The sequence below is a fragment of the Heliangelus exortis genome, chromosome 20 (assembly GCF_036169615.1).
Source record: "Heliangelus exortis chromosome 20, bHelExo1.hap1, whole genome shotgun sequence".
NCBI classification, from domain to species: domain Eukaryota; kingdom Metazoa; phylum Chordata; class Aves; order Apodiformes; family Trochilidae; genus Heliangelus; species Heliangelus exortis.
Genome location: NC_092441.1, coordinates 11,399,217 through 11,411,470, shown reverse-complemented (window position 1 = coordinate 11,411,470; position 12,254 = coordinate 11,399,217). Strand labels below are relative to the sequence as shown.

Below are 12,254 nucleotides of genomic sequence, written 5' to 3'. Positions count from 1 at the left end.
AATACTTGAGCCTTTCTTAGATATTAGAAAACAGAAATCCTCACAAGCAGCTGGTGATAATTTAGAGGCGCTCAGCTGTTGACTGCTGGTGGCAGGCAAAATTTTCCTCCCTTTGGGATTGAGTCCCAAGACAGGTCTAAGTGTATAATCATATAAGTTAAAGTAAAGGCATAGTTCATGTTCTTATAACCTTTTTTGTGCTCATCTAACCATTTCATCAGGGCAATGTCAGAGAGCTGCAGCAGGAGCTTGGTGAAGCTCTTAAAAAGCTGTCTGTGGCAGAAGCTTCGCTGGAAGTTGCTACGAAGCGCTGCAGGAACCTGGAGGAAGCCAACCTGGGCTTGGAAAAGGAACTGGGAGAGGCTAAATCCAAGGTAGGTGAATTTGTCCCAGAAGTCCAGAACCAACTCCAGCACATCCCAGAGATGGGATGACGTGTGGAGGAGTCTCACTGTTTGATAAACGTGGTGTCCATGTCTGTGACATGAAGGACACGGTGTCCTTACTTGGTCTGAGGTTTGTATGTGGCAAGGTGCTCTGCAAAAGAGACTGACGTGTCTGTTGCTCATTGCATGTGGTTTGGCCCAGCAGTTTGTCTGATTTCTGAAGGGCAGTAGAAATTCTGGACTGCTGCACTTGGGCTTCTTTATGCTCACGGTGCTTCCCCTCACCCCCCCCTCCCTCTGGTAACAGAGGATGACAGAATCTTTTTGGTTGGAAAGGACCTTTAGGCATCAAGTCCAGGTGTTAACCCAGCACTGCCAAGACCACCACTGCATCATGCCCCTCAGCACCACATCTCCACATGTTCAGGGATGTGGAGTACCTTGAGTGCCGGTGACTCAACCCCTTCCCTGGGCAGCCGCTTCCAGTGCCTGACAACCCTTTAGGTGAAAATATTTTTCCTGGACCTTGGCCTTGCTGAACCTCCTAGAGTTGACCTTGGCCCGTGGCTCCAGCCTGTCCAGGTCCCTCTGCAGGGCCTTCCTACCCTCAAGCAGATCAACACTCCCACCCAACTGGGTGTCACCTGCAAGTCTACTGAGGGTGCACCCCCTGCCCTCATCCTGATCATCGGTAAAGATATTGAAGAGAAGGGGCCCCAACACTTAGCCCTGGGGGACACCACTGGTGAGCAAAGACCAAACGGATTTAATCCATTCACCAGCAAGTTTCCAGTTCTGAATGGTTTCGTACCTTATTCTGCATAGATATATATATTCTATTTATTTATTTTTCCCCCTTGTTTGGCCCTGCTGCCATTTCCATCCTGAAGCAGCCTTCGTGCAAGGGCTTCTTCCCAGCTGGTTTTTGAGTAGCTCTTGCTGTGCTCTTACAAAAATGAAAGTAGAGAGGCCTCAGAGTTCCTAAATAGGAATCATCTTCATCTCCTGACCAGAGGGGCAGTGAAGTCACTTCAGGAGGGGGATGAATTTTTATTTCATATTTTCAATGAATGAGGGAACCAATAGATACAAAGAGTGCCATGAGTCCCTTAAAGAGTTGGAGGGTGAGTGTTGGTGCTTGGAACCATGCTGTAAGGGATCAGGGGAGGGATCTGGAGGGTGGAAAAGTAACATGTTTTGTGGGTGTTTACTAGTAGAAGTGAAGATCTGAAGGTATTTGAAATGTTGGCAGTTTTTTGGGTAGTGGGTATGTGCAGACATGGGCAGTCGCCAGAGTAATATCTGCAGTCAAACTGTGGCTCTTGCATCACAAGAGATTGCTTTGAGTTTTGTTAAAAAAATACATGATTCGGGGTATGCTGGTGTAGTGTTCAAGAGGAGTAATACTTGAGCCTTTCTTAGATATTAGAAAACAGAAATCCTCACAAGCAGCTGGTGATAATTTAGAGGCGCTCAGCTGTTGACTGCTGGTGGCAGGCAAAATTTTCCTCCCTTTGGGATTGAGTCCCAAGACAGGTCTAAGTGTATAATCATATAAGTTAAAGTAAAGGCATAGTTCATGTTCTTATAACCTTTTTTGTGCTCATCTAACCATTTCATCAGGGCAATGTCAGAGAGCTGCAGCAGGAGCTTGGTGAAGCTCTTAAAAAGCTGTCTGTGGCAGAAGCTTCGCTGGAAGTTGCTACGAAGCGCTGCAGGAACCTGGAGGAAGCCAACCTGGGCTTGGAAAAGGAACTGGGAGAGGCTAAATCCAAGGTAGGTGAATTTGTCCCAGAAGTCCAGAACCAACTCCAGCACATCCCAGAGATGGGATGACGTGTGGAGGAGTCTCACTGTTTGATAAACGTGGTGTCCATGTCTGTGACATGAAGGACACGGTGTCCTTACTTGGTCTGAGGTTTGTATGTGGCAAGGTGCTCTGCAAAAGAGACTGACGTGTCTGTTGCTCATTGCATGTGGTTTGGCCCAGCAGTTTGTCTGATTTCTGAAGGGCAGTAGAAATTCTGGACTGCTGTACTTGGGCTTCTTTATGCTCACGGTGCTTCCCCTCACCCCCCCCTCCCTCTGGTAACAGAGGATGACAGAATCTTTTTGGTTGGAAAGGACCTTTAGGCATCAAGTCCAGGTGTTAACCCAGCACTGCCAAGACCACCACTGCATCATGCCCCTCAGCACCACATCTCCACATGTTCAGGGATGTGGAGTACCTTGAGTGCCGGTGACTCAACCCCTTCCCTGGGCAGCCGCTTCCAGTGCCTGACAACCCTTTAGGTGAAAATATTTTTCCTGGACCTTGGCCTTGCTGAACCTCCTAGAGTTGACCTTGGCCCGTGGCTCCAGCCTGTCCAGGTCCCTCTGCAGGGCCTTCCTACCCTCAAGCAGATCAACACTCCCACCCAACTGGGTGTCACCTGCAAGTCTACTGAGGGTGCACCCCCTGCCCTCATCCTGATCATCGGTAAAGATATTGAAGAGAAGGGGCCCCAACACTTAGCCCTGGGGGACACCACTGGTGAGCAAAGACCAAACGGATTTAATCCATTCACCAGCAAGTTTCCAGTTCTGAATGGTTTCGTACCTTATTCTGCATAGATATATATATTCTATTTATTTATTTTTCCCCCTTGTTTGGCCCTGCTGCCATTTCCATCCTGAAGCAGCCTTCGTGCAAGGGCTTCTTCCCAGCTGGTTTTTGAGTAGCTCTTGCTGTGCTCTTACAAAAATGAAAGTAGAGAGGCCTCAGAGTTCCTAAATAGGAATCATCTTCATCTCCTGACCAGAGGGGCAGTGAAGTCACTTCAGGAGGGGGATGAATTTTTATTTCATATTTTCAATGAATGAGGGAACCAATAGATACAAAGAGTGCCATGAGTCCCTTAAAGAGTTGGAGGGTGAGTGTTGGTGCTTGGAACCATGCTGTAAGGGATCAGGGGAGGGATCTGGAGGGTGGAAAAGTAACATGTTTTGTGGGTGTTTACTAGTAGAAGTGAAGATCTGAAGGTATTTGAAATGTTGGCAGTTTTTTGGGTAGTGGGTATGTGCAGACATGGGCAGTCGCCAGAGTAATATCTGCAGTCAAACTGTGGCTCTTGCATCACAAGAGATTGCTTTGAGTTTTGTTAAAAAAATACATGATTCGGGGTATGCTGGTGTAGTGTTCAAGAGGAGTAATACTTGAGCCTTTCTTAGATATTAGAAAACAGAAATCCTCACAAGCAGCTGGTGATAATTTAGAGGTGCTCAGCTGTTGACTGCTGGTGGCAGGCAAAATTTTCCTCCCTTTGGGATTGAGTCCCAAGACAGGTCTAAGTGTATAATCATATAAGTTAAAGTAAAGGCATAGTTCATGTTCTTATAACCTTTTTTGTGCTCATCTAACCATTTCATCAGGGCAACGTCAGAGAGCTGCAGCAGGAGCTTGGTGAAGCTCTTAAAAAGCTGTCTGTGGCAGAAGCTTCGCTGGAAGTTGCTACGAAGCGCTGCAGGAACCTGGAGGAAGCCAACCTGGGCTTGGAAAAGGAACTGGGAGAGGCTAAATCCAAGGTAGGTGAATTTGTCCCAGAAGTCCAGAACCAACTCCAGCACATCCCAGAGATGGGATGACGTGTGGAGGAGTCTCACTGTTTGATAAACGTGGTGTCCATGTCTGTGACATGAAGGACACGGTGTCCTTACTTGGTCTGAGGTTTGTATGTGGCAAGGTGCTCTGCAAAAGAGACTGACGTGTCTGTTGCTCATTGCATGTGGTTTGGCCCAGCAGTTTGTCTGATTTCTGAAGGGCAGTAGAAATTCTGGACTGCTGCACTTGGGCTTCTTTATGCTCACGGTGCTTCCCCTCACCCCCCCCTCCCTCTGGTAACAGAGGATGACAGAATCTTTTTGGTTGGAAAGGACCTTTAGGCATCAAGTCCAGGTGTTAACCCAGCACTGCCAAGACCACCACTGCATCATGCCCCTCAGCACCACATCTCCACATGTTCAGGGATGTGGAGTACCTTGAGTGCCGGTGACTCAACCCCTTCCCTGGGCAGCCGCTTCCAGTGCCTGACAACCCTTTAGGTGAAAATATTTTTCCTGGACCTTGGCCTTGCTGAACCTCCTAGAGTTGACCTTGGCCCGTGGCTCCAGCCTGTCCAGGTCCCTCTGCAGGGCCTTCCTACCCTCAAGCAGATCAACACTCCCACCCAACTGGGTGTCACCTGCAAGTCTACTGAGGGTGCACCCCCTGCCCTCATCCTGATCATCGGTAAAGATATTGAAGAGAAGGGGCCCCAACACTTAGCCCTGGGGGACACCACTGGTGAGCAAAGACCAAACGGATTTAATCCATTCACCAGCAAGTTTCCAGTTCTGAATGGTTTCGTACCTTATTCTGCATAGATATATATATTCTATTTATTTATTTTTCCCCCTTGTTTGGCCCTGCTGCCATTTCCATCCTGAAGCAGCCTTCGTGCAAGGGCTTCTTCCCAGCTGGTTTTTGAGTAGCTCTTGCTGTGCTCTTACAAAAATGAAAGTAGAGAGGCCTCAGAGTTCCTAAATAGGAATCATCTTCATCTCCTGACCAGAGGGGCAGTGAAGTCACTTCAGGAGGGGGATGAATTTTTATTTCATATTTTCAATGAATGAGGGAACCAATAGATACAAAGAGTGCCATGAGTCCCTTAAAGAGTTGGAGGGTGAGTGTTGGTGCTTGGAACCATGCTGTAGGGGATTAGTAGAGGGATGGGAGAGACCAGTCTAGAGGATGAGAAACTATCAGGGGTTTGTGTTCATTTGCTAGTAGAAGTGAAAGTTTGAATGTGTTTGAACTGATGACAGTTTTTTGGGTAGTGGGTATGTGCAGACATGGGCAGTCACCAGAGTTTTTCAGCAGCAGTTGTTTTTTCTCTATAAAAGCTCTCCCAACTGTTGTCGATTCTTGCTGTGTTTTTACAGTGTCGGGAAGTGGAAAAGCAGCAGCTTCAATATGAGCATCAGATTTATCACTGCATGAGTTCTGGCAAGGATAGGGAAAGAAAACTAAGAGAGAAGTCCCAAAAACTTAAAGACCTCCTGTCATCACCTTCGGAGACCAGGGCTAGAGTAAAAGAGCTGGAAGAGCGTGTGCACTGGTAAGAGACTGACACAGAGAACCAAGGTGTGTGTCGCTGTCCGGGGTTGTGTGAAAACCACAGCACAGCCTCGTTGCATCACAGCAAGTTAACAGGTGGTTTTGAAGATGCTTTTGTTTGTTTTTCCCCTGGTGCTCTTCAAGAATTGCTGCTCTGGTGGATTTCTCTGATAAGGCCTGTATTTCTTTTTAAGCCTTTCCGTGGAAAATGCCAGACTGGAAGGCACAGTCCAGCAGCAAAAACATATGATTGAAGCCCTTGAGGGAACCCTGCAAGCCTCTGCCTCAGTAAGCTGGTCCTCAACTTGCCTTGTTGTGAGCTCCTGAGCTTCTTACCGGTTGCTGTGGGGAAATGCTAAGATGAGGTTTTCCTGGAGAGCTGAGGGGAGCTCAGTTCCCTCTTTCTCCTGAATACTGGCTGCTGGTCTTTCCCCTTTGGTTCACAGGGCATGGTTTTCAGATGTCATGTGGGTGGGAAAAGCTCCTCCTGATGGTTTTCACTGAAGTTTCTTTGTGTCCTGCATGGTGTTCTCCCTCTCCTTGAAGAAAAGAGCAGAGGAGATGACTGCAACCAGTTTTACAGTGCCCTCAAACTATGGCCATTTTGATCATTGGTGCTGGGTATAATAGGAATAAAGAGGTGAAGAGGTGGATGTAGTATTCATTTTTGATAATGAGGAGTCTGGAACTTTCAGGCTGGAAAGTCAGTGTGTGTCTTCTTGCTTCTTTTACTGCTTTTGTAGGCTTGTCAGCACCTGCAAGACTTGATAACCAGCTTAAGAGCAGCACAGGCAGCTGCAGAGGAGCAGCACCAGCAGCAGGTACATGGGAGGCTTCTGTGTTTTCTACTTAGCTTTTTCTTACAGAGTGCTGCTAAAGCATCCAGCAAACTTGTGTTCTAGATAGTTGAGCTGAATCAGCAGGTTCTGTTCCACTTTGGTGCTGGATCTGCTAGGCAAATCTTGGTCCCTTTGGGTAGCAGCATAAATAGCACTGCTGATCTGAAAAGGTTTTCTTGCTCTCAGGAGATGTAGAGCTGCTAGAGAAGCAGTGAGGGTATGTTCTGTGGTGGGTGCTAAAGGGATTTTTCTCTGCTATCATTATGAACTCAAGAGGATGTCTGTAAGAAAGTTTTTGGGCTATTTTGTGTGTGTGTCTTCTTACGTTGCAAAGTTGTGAGCTCCTCTTCCCACTTCTAGAGTGTTCATTCTTTCTGCGAGCCCCAGGTGCTGCAGTTTGGTTCCTTAGGCACACTGCCTTAGCCTTAGCTGGAAATATTGGATGGGGAGAGGACAGTTTAGGCCTGTTTCCATGTGAGTTTCTGCTTCCTTTGTGCTGTTACCTCTCTGGTCACCTTAGTTTTTCCTTTTGCCACCGTTGCTTTCACAGCTGCAAAAGCAGGTTGTGCTGTCTGTGCCATCAAAGGACTTGCACAGCATGAGGACAGAGAGGCTGAAGCCAGGATTGCACCCTGAAGACCATGGTTCCCCACTTGGAAGGAGAAAGAATGAATTCTTGAAACAGGTGAGCCCAGGAAACCCTCCAGAGGACCAGCCAATACCCAGCACCACCTCGTTCACATTTTGTTGAGTACTTCTCTATTCAGGTGTTGCTCTTATTCCTGCTCTTCAGGCTCAGACTCCCTTGTGATTTAGGGATCCTCCAGGAGGCAGATAAAAGCTAGCTGGGTCCCTGTGTCAAAATTTTGGAGTGGTTGTATCAGGCAGAGTTGCTGGTGTGGTTTGCTATCAGCTTACCACATTGAGTAAGGATGCAGTTGCCCATTTTTCCCTGGATTTCTTCTGGTCATCTTCTGACCCCTGCGTTTCTGGGCAGGGTAGAATGTTTCATGCTTCCAGTTCAGTGTCTGGAGGAGCTGCTGCATGTTTTGAGGGTAGTGGGAGCTTAAAAACCTTGCAGAAAAACATACTGAAGGAACAGGGGGCAAATGAACTAGTGCCAAACAAGAAACAAGAAACAGCTGCCAGATTCCAAGGAGCAGTCTTTCCCTTTTCTCCTTTTCTGCAGAGGAAAAAGTATAAGTAGAAATTCAGAGCAGCTGCCAGCTCTTGGCTGGTTTGGCTGAGAGAACAGCAAGAGGGAAAACAAGATGTGAATCAAAATCACCTCTTTGCTTCAGTGGGAGCATCTGTTTCCATTGTTAGATACTGGCCTGCTGGGTGGGAAATCCAATGAAATATTCTCAGGAATTGTGTCCCTTGGCTTTCTGTGGAAGTTGGCTGACAGATGGAGGTGTAGTGCAGCTGCTGTGGGGAGAACATGAGATGCAGGTCCTGCCTGTAGATCCTGTTCTGCGCCCTGTGTGTCATCTGTCTTTTCTGTTTTGAAAGTGTGAGAGTGACAGAAAGAAAGAGAAGAAGCTTAAAGAGTTGAACTGCAGTGTCAGAGTGCATCTGGACAGAGAGCTGGAAACAAACAAGGAAGTGGAGAAAGAGTCTGAGAGGTAGGTCTTGTTCATATCCCTGAGCACCAGTTGACTGTATTAAACTTCAGTGTAAAACCGAGTGTATAGAGGTGTCTGTGAGGAAATTCCATCCTCATCTTAGTGCTAGCAAGACAGTGCTGTACATGAGATGAGAGCTTTCAAGAGCTGCCAAAGGAACTGCAAATGGAGGTTGCCCTGCAGGTCTCCTGGGAGGGAAGTCTGAATTCTTACTCAGGTGAAATTTGGACCCTCCAGGCATGGCATAGGAATGCTGTATTTTTCTCTCAGTAATTTCTGTTGTGTCAAGCACGTTAAAGATGAAGCAAGTTCCATCTGTGATGTTTACACAAGAGTATGTGAAAAAGGCTGGTTGTTCCTTTCCTTCATTGTTTTCTTGCCAAATTTGCTGTATAGGTTGGACGGATTTTCAAGAATTACACAGATTATAAAGGAAAATGAGGAGAAGATGTCCCTGCGTGATTTGAAGAAAGAAATGCAGGATGGCTATTCTGAAGTGGTCAATGAATTTGGTAAAATAAATACAAAGGTGAGCTCTCATTTGTGTGAGGTTTTTTGTGGCGGTGTTTTTTGATCCTGGAACCTGTGTTACTCTTTCCCAAGTCGTCTTTTCACGTTGTTCATTTGTTGTTTTTTTTTCTGGGCTGTATTTTGGAATGGATTTGGCTTTCCACAGTGCTCATTCCACTGCTGCAGCAGTAGATGACTGTACCCAATAACAATAACAAAGCAGTTATCCTGATGGGTAAAGATGAAAAGGTGATGTGCAAAGCAGTCTCTGCAAGGGCACCTCAAGGGAGATGGGAAGAGTCCCCACAAGGCTGTCAGGGTCCATGAGCTCCAGGGGCAGGAGCAGTCCCACGCCCCCTCCCCAAGAAGAGTAGCAGAGAGCCATGGGGATGAGCCAAGGGTGCAGATCCCCAGGGCAGCCCCTGGGGACAGGCAGATCTGCATTCCTGCCAGGACATGGTGTCCATGGGTGAGGGTCAGGGCTGAGAGCAGTGAGACCCAGCCCAGGCCACCATATGGAACGCCACCATCACTCAGAAGAACTGTATGAAGCTGGCTTTGCCCAAGGTCACCCTCAGTCCCCATCTTAGGCATGACTTGAGCTGGAGAAAGTTCAGGTGGTGTGACAGCTGTTCTTTTTTAAAAGGAAGCCCCTCGTTTTGCTTTCATTTTAATACTGAGTTAGTAGATGACAAATACAGTCCTGGTGCCCAGTCCTTTATCAGTTTTTCACAGATTGCCTTCTTTTAGATCCTGCTGAACTCCTTTTCTTTTTTGGTTTTGTTTTTTTATTTTTCTCTCTACAGCTTGATGAACTTTTTTGGAAGCTGGAGGCAGACAGGGAGAAAACCAAACTCAGGCTCAGTGAACTGAGATGTGAATCCTGGGGAGGAACCAGGAACAACTGGAGAAGCCCAAACAGCAGCTGCATGCAGAGGTGAGAAACATCACCCATCAGTTCTGAGAACAGAAGCCACCAAAGTGGCAGGGTGGGGGACTCCTTCCTTGAGGAACCCTTTCCTCTCTGCCCTGTCCTACAGAGACAGTGTTCCTTCTTTAGAAGCTTTGATGAATAACAGTGCTGAGAGGGGGGGATTCTTTCTGAATGAAGAAAGTCAAGAATTCTTGCCCATGGTAGTTGCTCAGGGGTTCTGCCTTGGTTGCTGAGGGGAGTGAGGAGGCACAGGTGGCTCAGGGAGTAAACCTGTGCCCTTGACACTGGGCAGGTTCAGCTGAGGGATGGGAGAGTTCCCTTTTTCTTTGTGGTGGGTAAAAGTGTGTTACCTGCTTCAGGAGCAGGCAGCTTCCCAGGACAGACTGGAACAGAGCAGAGCCCATGACCACGATGCAGAGAGAAAGCTGCTGCTCTGCAGGATTGGAGACCTTGAACAAGAATTGGACAGTGAAAGGAGACCCTGAGGGAGAGCATTGCTCTAAATCAAAAATATGAAAAGCTGTATCTGGAGGAAGTGAAAAAGAGAAGATGCCTACAAAACGAACTGGAAAGGTAGGTACATGCCCTTTGGGGTGTTTTAAGAGATTACTTTTTTCTCATGTGTTTTCCTCCAAAACTTCCTCTTCTACATCTGGTCAGCATTATATCTGTAAACCTGAGATGGCGTATTTGTGAGGAAGGTTCCTTTAACCCTCGCTCTGTCTTTAATTTCTTTTGAACATTTCAAGAGTAACACCACTGATCGTGGAATTAATGTTTTTTTTAATTAATTGTACCTTAACAGTGAGCCTTTTTGCCCGTCTTTAATAATCTCGTCCTTTTATTCAATGAATGGCAAAATGCCCCCTCCCCCCCCCCCAATGAATTTGATGTGCTGTACTGCTTAAATAAGGATGGGCCCTTCAGAGAACAGAAGTTGGTTCTATGAAGGAAAAAAGTGGATATCTTTTTTGGCTTCCATTTGAGGAGCATGGTTTGAACTTCCCATGGGAAAGGGTATGTAGCTCCGATTTGTTGTGCAGGTGTTCTGTGCCTTTTGGAAGAAGCTGTGTAAGCACACAGCATTCACAGATTGCTTTGAAGCTCTCGTGCTGAGCAGTCCCAAGTGTTGGTAACTCTTGCTGCTCCTTGCAGGTGCTTTGACTGCTAAGATATAGGCTCTCCAAAACCCCTCATGTCAAAAGGAAAGCAAGATGCTTTTCTTCTCTTTATTCCTTTGCACAAGTTGTGGAGTGTTCTCTGGACCTTCTTGGCATTGTAAAGGCTCCAGAGAGAAGGGAAAGTTCTAACACCTCAACTCCTACTGCTTTGCTTCGGGTTGGTCCTGTTTTGGGGTCATCTTTTGGTCTAGGCAGTAGTTTTCCTGCTTTTTTTTCTTCTACCTGTGCCTTATTTGACATGTTAGGGCTCTCTTCTCCCCAGGATTTTGCTGTTGCTTGTACTTGCTTGAAAATGATCAGAGGTTCAGGGCTTTGGGGGGCTTTGGGATTTATCCACATGCGTCCCTTTAGTATTCTTTCAGTGGGATTGCTGAGAGGCACAGCAGCCTCATGTGCACTGAAGTGTTGTACGTGTGGCAGCTTGGTGTGACCACGCAGTTGTTTTGACTCCCTCTCCCATGTTATTTTTGCTTTTAATGGAACCTGGTTTTCCTTTGTTCATTGTAAAGTAATGGGGAAAATACTTTTCCTGAGAACAAGCAGGAATGAAGCTAATGACAGTGTCTGTGTAAAATAATCCATTTCATAGGAAGTTTTGAGTCTTTCAGAACCCCACCCATGATTGCTGCTGCTGGTAGGAGTCTTCATTTGATCAAAGTTCTCCTTCATTACAGTGCTGGTGTTTCCCATGAAGACACTGCTGGGCTGACAGCTGAGGATTATGCTTTTATTCATGGGTATTCCAGGCCTCCAAACTTGAAAATTTGCCGACCGCTCATTGGGATCTCATCATTTCCTTACGCCTCCCACTCCACAACAAGCACCGTGTTGTTCTCCTCAGTATGTGTGCCCCAGCCCTCCAAGCTGACCATGCAGAAAAAAATCAAATTCTACAGCCACCTGCACTGCCTCACCCAAAAGGTTCCTGCAGATGCTAAGATCATAATCCTTGGTGACTCCAACACCGCAGTAGGAAAGAACTATGAAGCCTGGAAAGGAGTCCTGGGCAAGCATGGTGTTGGAAACTGTAACGACAATGGACGTCTCCTGCTGGAGTTTTGGGCTGAGCAGAACCTCACCATCCCCAAAACTCTCTTCCAACAACCTGGAAGCATCCTGGATCCAAGCACTGGCACCTCACTGACTGTGTCTTAGTGCGCCCGAGAAATGTTGGCGATGTCCGTCCTAGCCGAGCGACGCCTGGTGCAGAATGTCCTACAGACCACTGCCTTGTGCCATGCAAACTTACCCTCTGCTTGAAGCCCAAACCTAAGAGGGGTGGCATCCCAGGGAGGAGGCTCAAAGTGAACCATCCTCCAAAAGGTACAGTGAGAAACAGCTTCCAGGTAAACCTTCAAGCTGGGCTTTTAGATCATCCCATAGATCCCTCTCCTGAAGCGCTTTGGCAGCACATTAACAAGAGCATCCTGCAGTCCTCTGAAGAATCCCCAGGGTTCTCCTCAAAGAAAACCAAAGATTGGGATCTCACCCAAAAGATCCCAGAAGTGTTGACAAAGAAGAGAAGCTCTCAAATTTCCCTGTCTTCCAAAAGGTAGAGTGAGAAACAGCTTCCAGGTAAACCTTCAAGACTTTTAGGTCATCCCATAGCTCTCTCTCCTGAAGTGTTCTGGAAGCACATTAAAAA

At 47.0% G+C, this 12,254-nt stretch overlaps 1 protein-coding gene across 1 annotated transcript in view; it reads left to right on the top strand.

Annotated features, from left to right (window-relative positions):
* The window catches only part of LOC139805604 (putative uncharacterized protein MYH16), a 65,138-nt gene extending 52,884 nt beyond the window's left edge, over positions 1 to 12,254 (top strand). Inside the window, exons 2-10 of the mRNA XM_071764158.1 lie at positions 5,346 to 5,521; positions 5,715 to 5,808; positions 6,264 to 6,341; positions 6,910 to 7,044; positions 7,872 to 7,984; positions 8,381 to 8,513; positions 9,301 to 9,431; positions 9,788 to 10,001; positions 11,284 to 12,254. Of these exons, the coding sequence (XP_071620259.1) occupies positions 5,400 to 5,521; positions 5,715 to 5,808; positions 6,264 to 6,341; positions 6,910 to 7,044; positions 7,872 to 7,984; positions 8,381 to 8,513; positions 9,301 to 9,431; positions 9,788 to 9,944 (963 nt within the window). The 5' untranslated portion in view covers positions 5,346 to 5,399 and the 3' untranslated portion in view covers positions 9,945 to 10,001; positions 11,284 to 12,254. The remainder of the gene's footprint in view (positions 1 to 5,345; positions 5,522 to 5,714; positions 5,809 to 6,263; positions 6,342 to 6,909; positions 7,045 to 7,871; positions 7,985 to 8,380; positions 8,514 to 9,300; positions 9,432 to 9,787; positions 10,002 to 11,283) is intronic.